Source organism: Colius striatus, chromosome 12 (genome assembly GCF_028858725.1).
Source record: "Colius striatus isolate bColStr4 chromosome 12, bColStr4.1.hap1, whole genome shotgun sequence".
Lineage (NCBI taxonomy): Eukaryota > Metazoa > Chordata > Aves > Coliiformes > Coliidae > Colius > Colius striatus.
This window is the reverse complement of record NC_084770.1, coordinates 19,207,237-19,222,919: the sequence shown is the minus strand read 5'-3', so window position 1 is coordinate 19,222,919 and position 15,683 is coordinate 19,207,237. Positions and strand designations below refer to the sequence as shown.

Sequence of the window (15,683 nt, the reverse complement as noted above, 5' to 3'; positions counted from 1 at the left end):
TCCAAGAGACAGGGAGAAATAACAACACTGAATTTGATGGCGGTTTTCATTTATAGTGCAAGAAACAAGTACATCCTGCAAGCTAATCAAAATACTGTTTATAAGCCAGAAACAGGTTCACTGGCTTTACAGCTCCAGCAGTACAGTGGCCCAACACTTAACTTCATTTAATTTGGCTTAAAAAGAAATTGCTCTCAGAAAAAGATGAAAAGCATGCAACCAGGAATTAAAAGGAGGAAGATCTAGAGCACAGTAGCAACAACTGGCTTTACCCAAACCATTTTGTTTCAGCAGGAATCTTATCCTACAGCACATCTGACTTCCTGCCAAGCAAAGCTGCTGCCCAGCAGCAGTCCGGGCTGGAAGGTTCAGTGGGTGGGATCTGCCTGGCCGTGCTCCAGCCTGCAGAGACGCTGTAAAGTTTCCTCCGGTTTCTCTCTGCTCTGTGGAAACGCGCCGCAGAGACCACAGCCCAGGAGGGGCACCAGCAGCTCCCTGTCTGAAGCAGCCCTGGGAGGGAGCCCGTGGTCACTACCCTCCCCCTTCATGGGCTCTGTGCCTGCTCTGAGCCAGCCCCGGCACCCTTTTTAAATAAGCAGCACTTGATAACAATCCTGATCTGAGGTGGCTTGGAAGGAAGGGAGCAGTGCAGCTGATGCATCACCTGCACTGCTGCAGGCTGAGCTCACTTGCCTCTGGGCAGTGACTATTTTACTCCCCATTACTGCTAAGAATTCCTGTTGTCACTACTAGTGTTCTGCGGTGAAAGTACTTCCCTTTGAGCACATCATTTCCCTAAATTGCTCTGTCACTGAGGAACCCTGGAACTACAGCTGCTTGGGTCAGGAGAAGGACACAGCGTGCCAGAGAAATGGCAGCAGCAACACTGATGCATTTCTTCACATTAATAGGCATTAATTAGCAACAATTTTGAAGGTCATTGGTTTACTATTTTATCTCTAATACCATTTCAGGCAGGTTTAGATTCCTCCTGGATCAAAGACTTTGAAGAAACAGCATGCAGCAAGTGTGATACTGCTATCATCTATCTGACCAGAAACCAGCTGGGAAATGCTTCAGCAACACATGGTGCACACAGAGCTGCCCCCTCACTCACGGCGGCTCTGGGACAGCCATGAGTGCAGGGCAGCGTTAGCATCTTTGTTTGGCACCTCCCCAAAGCTTGGTGTCCAGTAGTAATGCTTCTGAAGGCCGTGGGACAGCTCTGCCAGGTGAGTCTGCCCCTCCACTTCATAGGGCTCCACATCTGTGCAACAGGGCTTCAGGCGGCCCGTGCCAATCAACTCTGAAAACGCCTGAAATGAGTAAACCCAGGGAAGATGACACACAACACTCTGCTGTGCCTGCAGGGAAGGCTCTCAAAGACAACACACACCACAAGAGTACTTGATCATTTCAGCATGCTGGTGTCCAGCGAGTCTCATCAAAGCTCCACCCCTCTATAATAACTTCAAAAAAACCCCACAGTAAATCAGTTGTTGTAGCCTTACCAAGGACTGTAAACCCAAACCGGAGCAAACAAACCAAGCCCAACCCTCTTAGAAGAGTTCAGAAGCAAACACTGACCGTACAGGCGGCTTCATCAAATTTGTTCCCCCAGATGTAAATGCAGGAAAGTTCCATGTTTGTTTTCATTGCATCTGAAAGAGCTACAAGTCCTTTGCCACTGATATTGTTGCTTACTACTGACAACCTAATAAACAGAGAACACAGTTATGCAAATGTGTGCCAAACCCCAGAATTCCCATCTCTTACTTAGTAAGAGTTTCAACAATGATTGTTACATTTATCATGATATCTGTACATAGGAATCATATTTTTTATTGATAATGTCATTATTTATGTGTATCAACTGACTATTAAAACTTTCTCAGGTTGCTGAAAGCAGTTAACTATGGACTTGTGCTATTCCTCAAGGTGTTTCCATGACCTGTGCAGTGGGTTGTTCACTGTTTAGCTCTCCAGTGCCAGTGGCCAGGTCTCATCTCCAGTCTGCTTTGAAGCCCAAGCCTTGGCGTTTATCCAGACTAAGCTTTGATCTTTGTGGAGTGGCAGTTATTTTTATATTGGCCAACCTGGAAGGCTTTCAGAAGCACCTTAGCAGCCGCCACCTCCTCAGTCTGCTACTTAAAACTAACAGCTTCAGGTAACACCTTTGATCAGCTTTTCCATCCTGCTGGCGCAGGGTTTAAAGCAGGCTACAAAATACACCCTGATGGAGAGATTACAGCTCTTTGGGTTCACCCAGAACCTAACTTCAACAGAGGATTTTCTGAAGTGTTGAAGATTAGAATCAACAAATACAGTGTCTTATAGATCTAACTGCCTTCCCCCCCACCACCCCCTTTGAGTGACTGTAAAAGCTGTGAATGACATGTAAAGTGAGCCATTACAAAACAGATCTAAGCATGGAGCCCAAAAACTCCTGGAATAGAAGAACAAGCACATGTTGTGCCACACACTAATGGATGCAAGATGTAAAAGAGGAAGTACAAGGAAAAAGGGACAAAATGAGTTACAAGTAGGGCTGGCAGCGTGGTGAACATGAGGCACTGGCACACAGAACTGAACGGTATCTCTTGGCCTGGTGTTTTACTCCTTTACTCAAGTGAAGCAACAGGGGACCTCACTCAGTTCCCAAGCCCAGGCCTCCTGTGAAAAGCATTAGTATGTGCTGCTGAGTCTCTGCTGCGGGGCTCCAGAGGCCTTGCACCTCACCTATGAGCATACAGCGTGGCTCTGGCTCTGCAGCACCTCACAGGGCAGGACACAGCTCTGCTTGGCAAAGGAATCCCACCCGAGCCATCACTCACGGTTTTTTTCTCCTCCTCGAGAAAGAAAAATGGACCAAAAACGTTGGGACTCCCTGACCTTTCTATTTTCATCAGCCTCAAAGCACACAGCCTTGATGCCAGTTCAGCCACTGCAAAGCCCAAGTGCCTTACACTCTGAGCCATTCCAGCTGCAGCCTCTGGGCAAGTTGTGTAAATACTCACGCCCGAAGAGTCCTGTTGTGCAGGGCCAGGGCTTCGGCCAGGCAGAGGGCTCCAACATCCTCCACTTGGTTTGCATTAAGATCCAGGATTTGCAGCGTTTGGTTCCATTTCAGTAGTTCTCCCAAAAACCTCGCACCATCCTGGGTTATTTTATTACTTGAAAGAGAGAAGCATCCTTCTTTTAAAAAGGTGTTGAGAAAATGAGTTTCTGATGTTAGTCAGGACCATGTCACTTACTATCCCTTACCAGCCAAGATCAAGGTATCTCAGGCAGGAGTTTCCATACAATGCCTCGCACAGTCTCTCTACACCAAAGTTTTTCATTTCATGCTTGCACAAGTGGAGCTCCACAAGAGAAGAGTTACTTTTCAACATCAGAGCTACATGAACTGTGGTCTCTTCCTGCAAACATACACTCAGTTTCATTAAGCTGTATTTCAGAGTGTAGTCTTGCTTTGGTAACAGCGAGATGCACAACAAAGACTGGTTTGTCAGCAGTGTCCTACTTTGTGTATTGTACTAAAATCAGTCAGAAAGAAATGTATTTTAACACTGAAAATCAAAAAATGAGAACTACCAAAAAGGTATTTGCAGATGTACAGTACCATCTGCCTCCCTGCAAACTGCTGAAGCATCAATGTTTCATTTATTATTTCTAATCAGTTTTCTTCTCAGTCACTGCTCTTAAGAAACGGAATGTTTGAGTCAGTCTTCACTGACAGTGAAAGCATTTTGTCCTAATGCTAATCTGTTATTTCATAAAAAGAACCAGAATTGCTGTGGAAAATAAACATGGCCTCTTGCTCTAAGTTCATTCTGAAGTTGCCACGTTTAGTTGGGAAAATAACTGAGTGAACACTGCGGGTCAAAAATAAGGTGACAACCCAGAGGCCTCAGCAAATGATAGTGCAGAGGATGGGAAAACAATGGTAAATAGTCTCTCCTTCAGACACAGACCAGGCCCTTAATGGCCTGTATTTTTCAATAGTAATAATCCATATTGCACTCTAAAACCAGGTTTAGGCAGATCAAGTTTGGTCTTAGTAGAAAAGAACTAAAATCTGTTTAAACTGTTTAAGTTCACCTTTGTGAATTTAGGGACATCTGGACTTTGTGACAGGTTCATGTCATTATCCTGCTGTCAACAAAATGCTGTAACCTATTGTGGGCATGTGACAGTCTCATGAAATCAGCCCCAGAGCAGCTCTGCAGCCAGGACTGGGCAGGACCTGCAAACACACCCCACAGTGTTGTGCAGGGCTGTGGCCCTGCCCATGCCCTTCTCACTGCCATTGCTCCAGGCTTTGCAGCTTTGTTTCAGATAATGAATGTGTCCTAGCTGTTAACATTGCTGAGGTTCATCCCCTTGTTGAACTCATGCTTCCAGTTCGCAGGAGAGCACAAGAGCACAGTGAGTATGGCACTTGTGTTGCTGAGAGTGCCTTTCTTCCCTAGGCTACAGGCTCAGGCTGCTGCCTGGATGGCACTGCCCAGATGGCACTGCTGGGGTACCAGGCTTTGGTTCTGCCCCTCGTTTCCTGCTAAACAGCATTCCCTCAGTTTGATGAGCAATGTGTCAAACTCTCCATGCTGCAACAGCAGGAGGAATATTGAGTTCACCAAGTGCAATTAGCCCAACATTTAACAAATGTACCAAGAAAGAAGTTGTTTCCTAAATTAACCTTCTAGTTAAACAGGGACAGCCCGTGACTGCACAAAACTCGTCACAGAAAGAGATAAAGAATATTTCTGACACCATTTCCTTCCCTTTGGAAGGAAACCCAGCAAGCTGCATAGTTCAGCTGTCCATAAATGCATCAGTAGTGACTTTACTGGTGCCTCTCCCTCTGGCTGAGCTGCCCCCAAGCCTGCTTACATACCTGTTGGCTGTAGAGTAAAGGACGACTCAGGTTGACTGCCTTGACTGATGGGTTGTGAGTCAGGGCTGTAGCTATTGCTATTAGACACTCTGCACCCTGGAAATGAGAAGAAAGAAACTCTTCAGAGAAAGCTCTCCAACGTGTACATCAAGGTACCGAGTTACCATGACTTCTTAGAACTGACTGTCAGAAGATCAGAAACATCAAATGACCTCAGGTTGCAAACACAGTTATTTCTGCCTCTGTGCTCTCAGGAGAGGTGCAAGTGCAGCAGGCAGCTGCTCACAGACATAAGGTATTTTCTGCTAATACCAGTGCCAGCTCCCTGGGGGACAATAGAGTGGAATTAGACTAAGAAGTACAAATGACCAGGGAATTTGGCAACTCAGAAAATAAAAAGCAAGAATAATGCATCTCAAAGATCCCTGTCCACTTAATTGATCCTCTGTTTTTGTGGTTTATGAATTAAAATCAGCTTGTGTGTATTCCCTCAAGGCCTTTGGTAGGTCTTAGGGAATGTTTATCCATCAGGTAAACTCATGGTAAATGTGAAGGAATGTGGTGCAGAGCAGTGAGTCTAGAATGCAGGCCAGCTTTGCTCACTAATTTACATTTACATTCTTTTCCAATTAGGCTGCTCTACACCTAGAGCTATTTAATATGAAATCAGCATTCTAGCAACTCCCTAGCAAGCATGAACATATTAAGCTTTCAGAGAAATTCTACACTGGCTACACTTCCCTTGTTTATGTTTTCATGACACGTTTCTGAGAAGTGGCCCCTCTTCTAGTTTAGGAGCAAATCCTCTAATTCCAGGAAACAATTTTCATCTGAGCCCAGCTCCTTCCCTGCCTCCAAGGGATAGCCACAGTTGTTAGGCTACAGTTAAACTCCCCTGCCCAACAGACACTTCATGACCTCCTCCACTAGCAGGAAGGCTGAGAGTGGCTCACCTTAGTTTTACATCTGGCTTGGTTAGAGCATTCTCCTGGAGAGCAAGATAAAGGACCAGATTCTCCCAGGCAAGGAGAAGAACCCCTAGCACCTTCCAGTCTCTCTGATGTGATCACACAAAGACCCTCAGTCAGGTGCTGGGACCTTGCACCAGATGGTTCCCAGCTTCAATGGCTACCACCTGCTGTACCCCACAGGTTTTTAAAAGCCATCCACGGACTTTTAGTGGCCAGAGGGGGAAGTACTCTGCTTAGTGCATTGACTCCTTCTGACCCTCTGGATTTGCCCTGTGTACTGTGTTAAGAAGCCTCAGCACCCAGCTCCAGGAGGGGGCAAGTTACCCAAGATCAAATTGGGTAATTCCCACTCAATTCAGCACTCCCATGCCGATGTCCCTAGTGGATGCAGCTCTGACAGGAGCAACAGAGCTTGGGGCTGGGGAACTTGGGCCTTACAGGCTTTAGAAGGAAAATAACCCCCAGGGAATAACAAATCCTTTCTTCAATGTGAATTTCACAGGACCTAGACAACATAACAGAAGTGAACAGAAAGAAACCTTGTAAAGTGTGAAAGCCAAGTACCTGAGTCCCCAGGGCTATAGTGGCTCTGTCATCAGTCATGACTTCACAGGTGCTTTATGCAATGTGCTTTTCCAAGTACACATTACAATAGAATATACTGTGTTGCCTCCAGTTATCACAAACTGTCCAGTCATTGACACCTCTCCTGAGAGAGGCATTTGCCCCGATTGAGCAGTGCAGGACCATTGTAATACCCTTGAACAACTTATGTCATTGCTGACAATTTTACTGGATTACTCACCATATCACAGTCTCCAAGATCCAGCTTCTCTAAGGTTGAATTTATTTGTAGCATTGAAGCAAAGAACATTCCACCTTTGTTTCCTATTTTGTTCCCAGTCATTCTCAAACAGGCTAGAGTTTCATTCCCCTAGACAAAATAGTAATAATGTAAATATGGATTCCTTTTAAATGGCCTGAAGAACAACACTGTCCTTTTTCCTGTGAATCCTGCTGGTTGTCACCCAGAGACAAAACATCCCTCCAGAACAACTATGTCTAGTGATAACACTGATAAGGCAGCTGGCTCAGGCTCCCCTCACTGGAATCACAGGCTTGAGAGTCTGGAAGCAAAACTCCAGCATTTGAAAACTGTCATTTCTGCCAAGTTCACAAGTTTCACACTCATGAAAATAACACAGGTAGATATTTCTGCCCAAATTGACAGCTGAAATGCAGATCATAGCAAAACTGATTTAAATCTAATTAAGACTATTTGAAACACGATTAGAATTTGCTTTATTTGTTATAGTCTTTTCAGTCACAGGAGAGGCCAAAGCTCAGCCCATCACCTTCAGCAGAACTACTCGTTGCAGGGTCAAATCACTGTGTAAAGTCTTTGCAGAACTGGAGACTTCACTGGCATTATAAAGTTCTGACCAGAGTTCTAGAAAGGTCAGTGTCTTTCCCCTCACCCCCCACAAAATTTCAGTGGCTATGAAATAGCTACTGATTGATAAAACCCTAAATGCAATGCAGAGTAGTTTTGTATTTCTCATTCCTCAGTACCACTGTAGTCACTCATTACCAGAAACAATGGCTGATTAAGAGATCCCAAAACAGGCAGTTTCATGAGCAGCAGAACTACAGAAGTCTGGTTTTATACAGCTTTTATGTCTTCTGCATGTCCCCAGTACCCTTTCCTTTCTCTTTCCCTCTCCCTCTTTTAGTAACATACCCCCTTCACCCCTGGACTCTCCCCTGCCTGGCCCATTCAGCCAAGAGGCTGGTGCTCAGACTCTGCCACTCGCCTGCTCAGGGCTCACAAACCCAGCGAACCCCACCACATGGTTGCACGCAAGCATGGTGCTGTACCATCTACAGTCTTGGAGGCCTACCAAAGTTAGCTGAAAACAGTTCAGAGTTCAAAGACTGTGAAGGAGGAAGAAAGAGCTCACGTGAGTCTCATTTCACAAACACAACAAATCTCACCCAGGAGCCTCATTTCCTTGGGAAGCCACATTAAAGATAACAAACATGTTTTTATGCTGCTGTAAGGCAAAGTTTTGAAAACATGTCTCAGACATCAAGACAAACACTGACATCAAGGTCCTGGCAAATTTAATACAGTCTTTTTACAAAAGGAAATAACTGAAGGCATTATATATCCTATGGCACAGCATTTTTCACACAGAAACCCCATCTGTGATAGTTGTGATAATTAAGTGTTAACAGCAGGACAATGCAACTTTCTCTTGTGTGAAATCTGATTTCTGAAGTCTGCCTTGGGGAAACAAGCAATCCCTGTGAGACAGCAAACTGCTGAATGGGCCCAAGACAGAGGGGCCTTTCAGCCTGCTCTGCTGCTGGCAGGACAGCCAGTACTGTTCATCAAAAGCAAAAATGGCAAACTAGATGCCATTGTCTAAAGCTCCCAGACAAATACTCACATGGAGTGCTCTCGCTATCAGCTCTGCTCCACTTGTACCAATGTCATTGAACATCAGGTTAAGGTACTGCAGAGTGGAGTTTTCCTTAGGAACAAACAAGTAGAGAGCAATCAGACATTTTCTTTCCCAGGAGCACAGCTGCATGCTTCAGAAAGGAGATGCATCAGACATACTTAAAACCTCTGTCCCTTTGCTGCACTTCAGGCAGTCCGTGATCTAGAGAAGTAGTTAAAAGAATCTCAAAGTACGTCAGATGATGAGGGAAAGGCAGAAAACAGGTAGCAGGTAAGTCCTCATAGGGCTTACAGAAGCCAACTAGGAAGCCCCAGACTCAGCATGGCCAAACAAGGCAGGTGGTCAAGCTCAGAAGCAGACCTTCAGGCACTTTGTGAATTTAATGGCCCTCCCTGAGCTCCAGGAACAGGAGCACTGAGTGGCAACTCACCATTTTCCATCTATATTTCAGTGCTCACAATGACAGAAAGGCAGTATTAAAGTTTCCTACCTTGAGACCTACAAAAAGACTAACAGAGATGATAAATAACACAAAGGCCCTGGCACACTTGACACTATCAGTCCCTCTTTTATTGAACTGACTTGTAAGCCTAACAGGCCCACAGTTTATGCCACCATTCTTTCTTCATGACACCACAGACAAATGTCAAACTATTTCCTACCAGAAACTGAAACAATCACAGAATGTTAAGGGTTGGAAGGGACCTTGAAAACTCATCCAGTCCAACTCCCCTGCCAGAGCAGCACCACCTAGAGTAGGTCACACAGGAACTCATTCAGGTGGGTTTGAATGTCTCCAGAGAAGGAGCCTCCACAGCCCATCTGGCAGCTCCTTCCAGTGCCCCCTCACCTCAACAGGGAAGAAATTCTTCCTTGTATTTATTTGGAACCTCTTGTGTTCCAGTTTATTTTGCCAAAGCAATGCCTTCTTGTCTCCAATTTACCACAGAAAAATATGATCACAGTCAAATAAACGACAGGTTGCTGAATGACAAACGTTATTTTGGCACCTGGAGGAATGCTGCCATGTGCCTGGCTCCAGCATCAGTCAATACGTTATACCTGAGATCCAAACCTGGAAAAGATGGAGAACGAGACAGATGCAGATCTACAATTAACTGATCTCTAAAGAAATAAAGGAGAATTAAGGCTGAAATCAAGACTGCTTCTATTAGCATAGCAATGTCAAGCAGACATGAAAAAAGCTCACCTGTGACAAAGACAGTACTGTCTAAGACAGAGGCAAGAACTTGCAGATCATCATCTGTAACTCTCTGCACAGGCACTAGATGATTACTTCCAGCTATTTTTAAGGTGATTCCTTTTGTCCATCTGTTGTAACATACAAACATAAGTACATAGGAAGAAGCAAAATGACCCAGAAAAATGAGTTCTCTGCCAGATGTGAGAGGCATATCCATGCTGGCCCTCAATGATGCCCTTGCATGCAGTGAGCTGCTGCCACTGCCCTTGGTAACCCCGTGCCCGATGACATGATTCAAACTGTACCTCTGCACTGTCCTTTCTGATATTCTGAAGACAGAATAGGGTCTGCACTGCTGCAAGACCATGCTCAGCTCCCAGGCACAGAAAGCAGGAAGAAGCAAGAGGAGGGGAAAGCAGACAGAAATAAAGACTGTCCTGGAGGTTACCTCAGCCATCTCCTTTTTGCTTATTCCCTTTCCTTTATTTACTATATCCTGACTTCAGGATCAAAACCTAACACAAACTGTTTCCCTGCACTGTGTTTTCTCTGGTTTTCCCTCCAAATGACAATAAACTTGGACTCATGAACACCCACGAGAAGCAGCCCTACCTAAGTACATAATGAGAGTTTGAGTGGTTGAAAGCATGGTAGAATTCAAAGACAGTTCACAGGGAAGTGTCACCAGCTAGAAGATACCTGGATGCAGCTGAAGCTTTTTAAACTAGAGCAAGACAAAAGGGAGTTAGGATCACCAGACTGTGGCTTTGGCTTCTCTAAGGGACAAAAAGGCACCATCCTGTACATTTTTCACTTTTTTTGATGTCACTGCTTTTAAAGCTGCCAGAAGGGATACAGAGCTGCAAACTTCCGCCAAGATGATGCCAACATGAGTCAAAACAGAACCTCAGCAGTAAATGCTAAATATGATTTGTGCTTAAGCTTGAAACCGCATGAACTTTCTCACTAAGTCTTTGCCCTGCTATCTTGTTTAAGGCTTTCAGAAGTATCTGAAATACTCTATTTCCTTACATTTCGTTGTTTTTATCAGCTTCTTGAAGCACATGAACAATGAAGGGGTTTTCAGGGTGGCCCTTGTCTTGGCAGGCCAGGACATAGCGCTGGTGAAGATCTGGAGGAACTGACATGTGACCTGCTGGAAAACAGAGTTACTGCATGGTTCTGGCAGCCTACCAACATCACCAGGGACCCAAGCAATGGCTCTGCATAGCAACAAAAACGAGCTCGGCCTGAGAAAGGTTACAGCTCTTGGTATGAAACTGGAAAGTAACAGATACAGACAGAAGCAGTGGGAGGAAAAAATAGCAGATTAGCGGCCATGTTTCTGATCCAACATTGCATAGGATCTGAGTTAGGAGAACGAACGGTGCTGCAGGCAGGTCCTTTTTCCCTGTGAAGCTGCTGGGCCATAGGATGTGAGTTAGCAGAGAACGAACACTGACGCAGGCAAGTCCTTTTTCCGTGTGAAGCAGCTGGGCGCTGAGCTCCACAGGCCTACCTGAGCGATGGACACCTGCGCCTCTCCCCGCTGTGCCGGGCCCAGGGCCGTGCTGCCGCAGGGCTCACAGTGCTCGGGGCTGGAACGTGGCTGTGAGGGCAGTGTGCCAGGGCTAAGGAGAGCCCAGCCGTGCCGGGCCTGGCGAGGCCCCGCCGCCCTGGCCCGCCCCACGGCCTGGCCGCGCCTGCGGCTCAGCGGGTCGCCGAGCTTCTCGCCTCACCCAGAGTGTTTACTCAGCGGTCTGCCCGCGGTCTCCAAGCAGCCTGTGCACAAATGCCCGTGGTTACACGGATTAGCAGTTACTTCAAAGGTGCCCGTCCCTTTTTCTTTCCACCAAAGGAATCCTTGTGTGTGAGGCTCGCTTCTGAGTACTGAAGCTAATCGAAACCAAAGTACCCTCCTGCAACACCTGAAATGGAAGCCCAGCATGGGCCTCTCCCCACGGTGGTTGCTCAGTTCTGCCTTGTCCCAGTGACACCTGGCAACATGACGTCCTCCCAGTGCAGTTACAGTGGCAGAGAAAATGGGAGATGACTGACAGCTGTCTGCTGACCTCCTCTTCCCATTCTTAGCATTCCTTAAATGCCAGCTGAAAGTTTTCAACATCCAAGGTTGGTCAGGTGGTTGCCCCACCCCACATCTCACTGTTTTGCCGTCAGCAACAGAACTTGGAGGGTTATCAAGTAGCAGATTCACTGGCACCTCTCTGGCTCAGAAGCTAGCAAGTGTTACAGAAGAAAGTGCCAACTTTTCACACTAAGACTCTTTCAGTTTTCCAGTCAGTAGAGCTGAAGCCAGATCTCAGTCAGTGTTTGTAAACACAGGCCTTTGAGCAGCTGGAGGTTGCTTCATCTGGCTGCCCTGACTTCACAAGGTCACCGTCTGACCGTGGCTGTTGGGGCACTGCAGGATGCACTGGGATTCCCACCCATGAGCCTGCTCTATGTACTGCAGCTTCTGACCTCAACAAAAACAAGCGTTTTTTTTTCAGGGGTACAGCTGAGATTAGAACCTGTTCCTAAATGCTAAGTTCTTCTGGTGTTTATTTAGTGTACAAAGGTCTTTGTGTACTCTTGATTTTTTGTTTCTCTTCTGATATTAAAAACAAGAAGCAGTGATGGATGAGGCTCAGCAAAGCCAGGAGAAGGCCAGCACAGGGAGCACATACAGCTGTAAAGCCAGTGCTACTGGTTTTGAGGATGACCATGTTGAGACTGCACAAGAAATATCAGAGAAGGAAGCTCTTTCTCCTACATATGTCACAGACAGGATATATTTTATGGATGTAGCCAATAAACAACTGCAAACCGTCCCACCAGAGGTCTTGAGCCTGGAGTATCTGGAAGAACTGCACATAGAAAGGAACCAGATTATAACCATCCCCAGGGACATCAATCGCCTGAGGCACTTGAAGATCCTTTACTTGGATCGGAATCATATCCAGGACATCTGTGAAGAACTGGGGGAGCTGAAATGTCTTCGGAGCTTAGATTTAAGTTACAATCCCCTCTCCTGCAGTTCACTGCCAGTTATCAGCAAGCTGTAGTCCCTTCGCCAGCTCCGGCTCTATAAAACCAACCTGGAGAAAGTCCCAGTGGAGCTCTGTGAACAGCTCCATCACGTTGAACTGCTCGGCCTTTCCGACAATAATCTCGTCTGCCTAAAGAAATAGTCAATCTGACAAAACTGAAGGAGATTTACCTCCAGAAAAATAGACTTGAAAGTTTTCCCAAGGAGCTTTGTCATATTGCTAGTTTAGAAATAATAGATGTGGAAGAAAATGGAATCAATCTCATCCCAGAAGAGGCAGGCTTTTTGACAAACTTAGTTAAGCTATTTTTAGCTTTTAATAACTTATCCTCCATTCCTCCTACACTGCAACACTGCCAGAAGCTGGCTGTGCTGGATCTGTCTCACAATCTCCTGCACAAGAACCTGAGTGCAGTGAGAGTGCTCAGCCTGGCAGCCAACAGCCTGGAGAAGTTCCCAGCCCAGCTCTACCGCTGGCCGGCCCTCGCCCGCATTGATCTGAGCAGCACCGGGCTTCACACAGTACCCACGTCCTTCACCTGACTAACCAGTGTCAAGGAACTAGATCTGAGTAAAAATTGCCTCGATGAGATTCCTAAAGGAATATGCACAATGGAAAATCTGGAAGTGTTGATCCTGGATGACAATCAGATACAGGAGGTATTTGTCCCTTTGTTTGCGTTTTCATTTTATTGAGATCTCCCTTTTGCAAACTGAGTTCATTGCACCCAAGTGCCACCTTTCCCTCCTAGGGAAAGAAGGCATTGAGCCTGGGTTCTCATTATCACTGACATCTGAGTATTCAGGCAGGGAGAGAATAGCAAGAACATGGAAACGCTGACCTTTGTGTTGAATCCTAAAGGTGAAATACTGACCCAGGGAGCTGCTTCAGTCTTTTTGTGCCCTTTTTCTCTCTGTACACTGGTAAATAAGAGCTGCATTTATGTAGAATCAATAAGTCAAACTGAAACAGAGCAGATAGCACTTTAAAAATGGATGTGATATTGTTAATGCCTTTAACACTATTAACATTTGCTGTTGGGTTGGTAATGAACAATTATGTGCACCAAAGTTCAGTGTAACAGTATTGATGGACATCCTGATTTTAGGGCTCAGAATACAGCCTCCTCTTATGTCATGCAACACTTCTTTTCCAAGATTTTCACTTGTGCAATTTTCTTCTTGAAGGTTACATTTACAGAAGTAGTAACTGACACAAAAAGATCACTTTCAGGTTTCTTTCATTTAAATAACTCTCCCTGCACTGTGCATACAAAGGAAATGAAGCAGCAGACTAATGATTCTGTTAAGAAATAAGATTAACCCCATAAGAAATGTTTCCAGCAGAGGAACTAACATGGATTGGGGATTTTTTTGCCAAACTTCCACCATACTGTGAGGTATAATGTTCTGTTAACGAGCAGAGTGTGCTGTGTTCATCCATCAGCAGTAATGCAGCCTCACAGCATTTTCTTGGAGACTTTTCCCCTAAAAACAAAATCCCAAAGATTACTGTTTAATTGACATAATGTATCTTTGTAATGACTATGTCTAGATACCCATGGAGATGAAAGAACTGACAAATCTGAAACGCCTTAGCCTGCTTGAAAATCGATTCAATACCTTTCCAAAGGAAATCTTTCTCCTGGAGTCATTGGAGAGATTACACTTGGGACAAAATAAAGGAATTAAATTCACCAGTCTGCCAGAAGACATCAGCAAATTGCAGGTAGGAGCAATAGAAGGGAGAAGATCTTGGTCTGCTGCAGCATGGAACTTCTGTGGACTTCAGCTGCTGCCAAACGCAGGACTGAAGAGTCTCCTCATCTCTTTAGGTAGCTGGTAAAGCATTAGGCCAGGGCTGTCAGGAGTAACATCAAAACTCAGTGTTTGAAACTCGTGTTGTCTCTTGGTGTTTGGCAGCTGTCCCAATGGCATCTCAGTTTATAAACCTCACTTCTGCACTTTCTGATATTCTCTGGATACTGATTATGCATCAAGCTAGGGAAAAATACTTTCATTACTAAAACTTACACACACATATTTTCTAGAATCTGAAAGAACTGCATGTGGAGAATAATTGTCTGGAGCACCTGCCCACAGCCACTGGCCCACTGACCCACCTGAAAATACTTGACTGTCGCAACAATCTCCTCAAAGAGCTCCCAGCCTCTGTTTGCCAAATACAAGGTGAAAAACAGTCTTGGTGGCCTTAAGGCCACAGATACCAATATGCATTTTGGAAGCAGGAGGGAGAGAAGGGAAGGAAGGAATTGTTCAGGGTTTATTCTGTAGTTGTAAGGAAGGTAAATAGGATAAAAGTTAGGAACTTTGGGAGGTTGGGGAAGTGCTGTACCCAAGCCAGTGGACAGGAGATCCTCACCCATGACCCACCTCGACCTCAGGGAAAAGATATATTCCAGAACTCAAGTGGAAGCAGACCCCTTGATGTGAGAAGACCCACTGAGTCAGTACCAGTGACTTGCAGGTGGTGGTGTGGAAGTGGCTCTCTGGTGATGCTCCCAGCACAGGCTTTCCATCTTCCCCATCACATATCTGTGTGGCTAAGTTCACTAGCACTATTGTATGCCAACTGGCAAGGCTTTTGGAAGCTGAATTTAGCCACCTGGCTATTAGGTTAATAGTTTTCACCTGGTGAAGCAAATGCTTTGCTGGGAGAGCCTGAGTCCCATTCTTCTATATTTGTGAGCAGATACTTTAAATTCTAAATCCTGTGGGGTAAGATGTCCAATACACATGTTCATTACATGCACAGGCTGAACTGTTTGTGCCTCATCTATGTTTATGTTACTGTTTACGGGGAGCACACAGGAATGCTCCAAATCATTCCTGTTCTTTGTGCCGCAGCTGTTTGCTTTTGTGTGTTCAGGTTTGCAGAAACTGCTCATTCAGAACAATCAAGTGTCACAGCTGCCTGAGGATTTGGACAGACTTCAGCAGCTGGAGCTGGTCCTTGTGGAAGGGATCCCTATGATAGACCCTCCCATTGAAGTGTGCTGTCAGGGGACAGCTGCCATTAGGGAATACTTACAGGGAAAAAAGGAGTAAAAAGGCCATGGGTAGGAGTGTTAAG

General features: G+C 45.5%; 2 protein-coding genes across 2 annotated transcripts; one reads left to right on the top strand and one right to left on the bottom strand.

The window, feature by feature from the left end:
• Window positions 1-1,035: 1,035 nt before the first annotated feature.
• On the bottom strand, window positions 1,036-10,688 carry LRRC34 (leucine rich repeat containing 34). Its single transcript, XM_010210227.2, has 10 exons — window positions 10,573-10,688; window positions 9,547-9,668; window positions 9,347-9,411; window positions 8,322-8,405; window positions 6,674-6,802; window positions 4,898-4,993; window positions 3,265-3,419; window positions 3,018-3,173; window positions 1,588-1,714; window positions 1,036-1,316 (listed from the first exon to the last, which is right to left on the bottom strand). Exons 1-10 carry the CDS (start codon window positions 10,686-10,688, stop codon window positions 1,110-1,112), a joined length of 1,257 nt encoding a protein of 418 aa, XP_010208529.2. The 3' UTR covers window positions 1,036-1,109.
• Window positions 10,689-12,176: 1,488 nt separating this feature from the next.
• On the top strand, window positions 12,177-15,658 carry LRRIQ4 (leucine rich repeats and IQ motif containing 4). Its single transcript, XM_010201512.2, is given in 5 exon segments — window positions 12,177-12,711; window positions 12,714-13,249; window positions 14,145-14,318; window positions 14,641-14,779; window positions 15,480-15,658. Coding segments are annotated over 5 exon segments (1,563 nt in total).
• The last annotated feature ends 25 nt before the right edge of the window (window positions 15,659-15,683 follow it).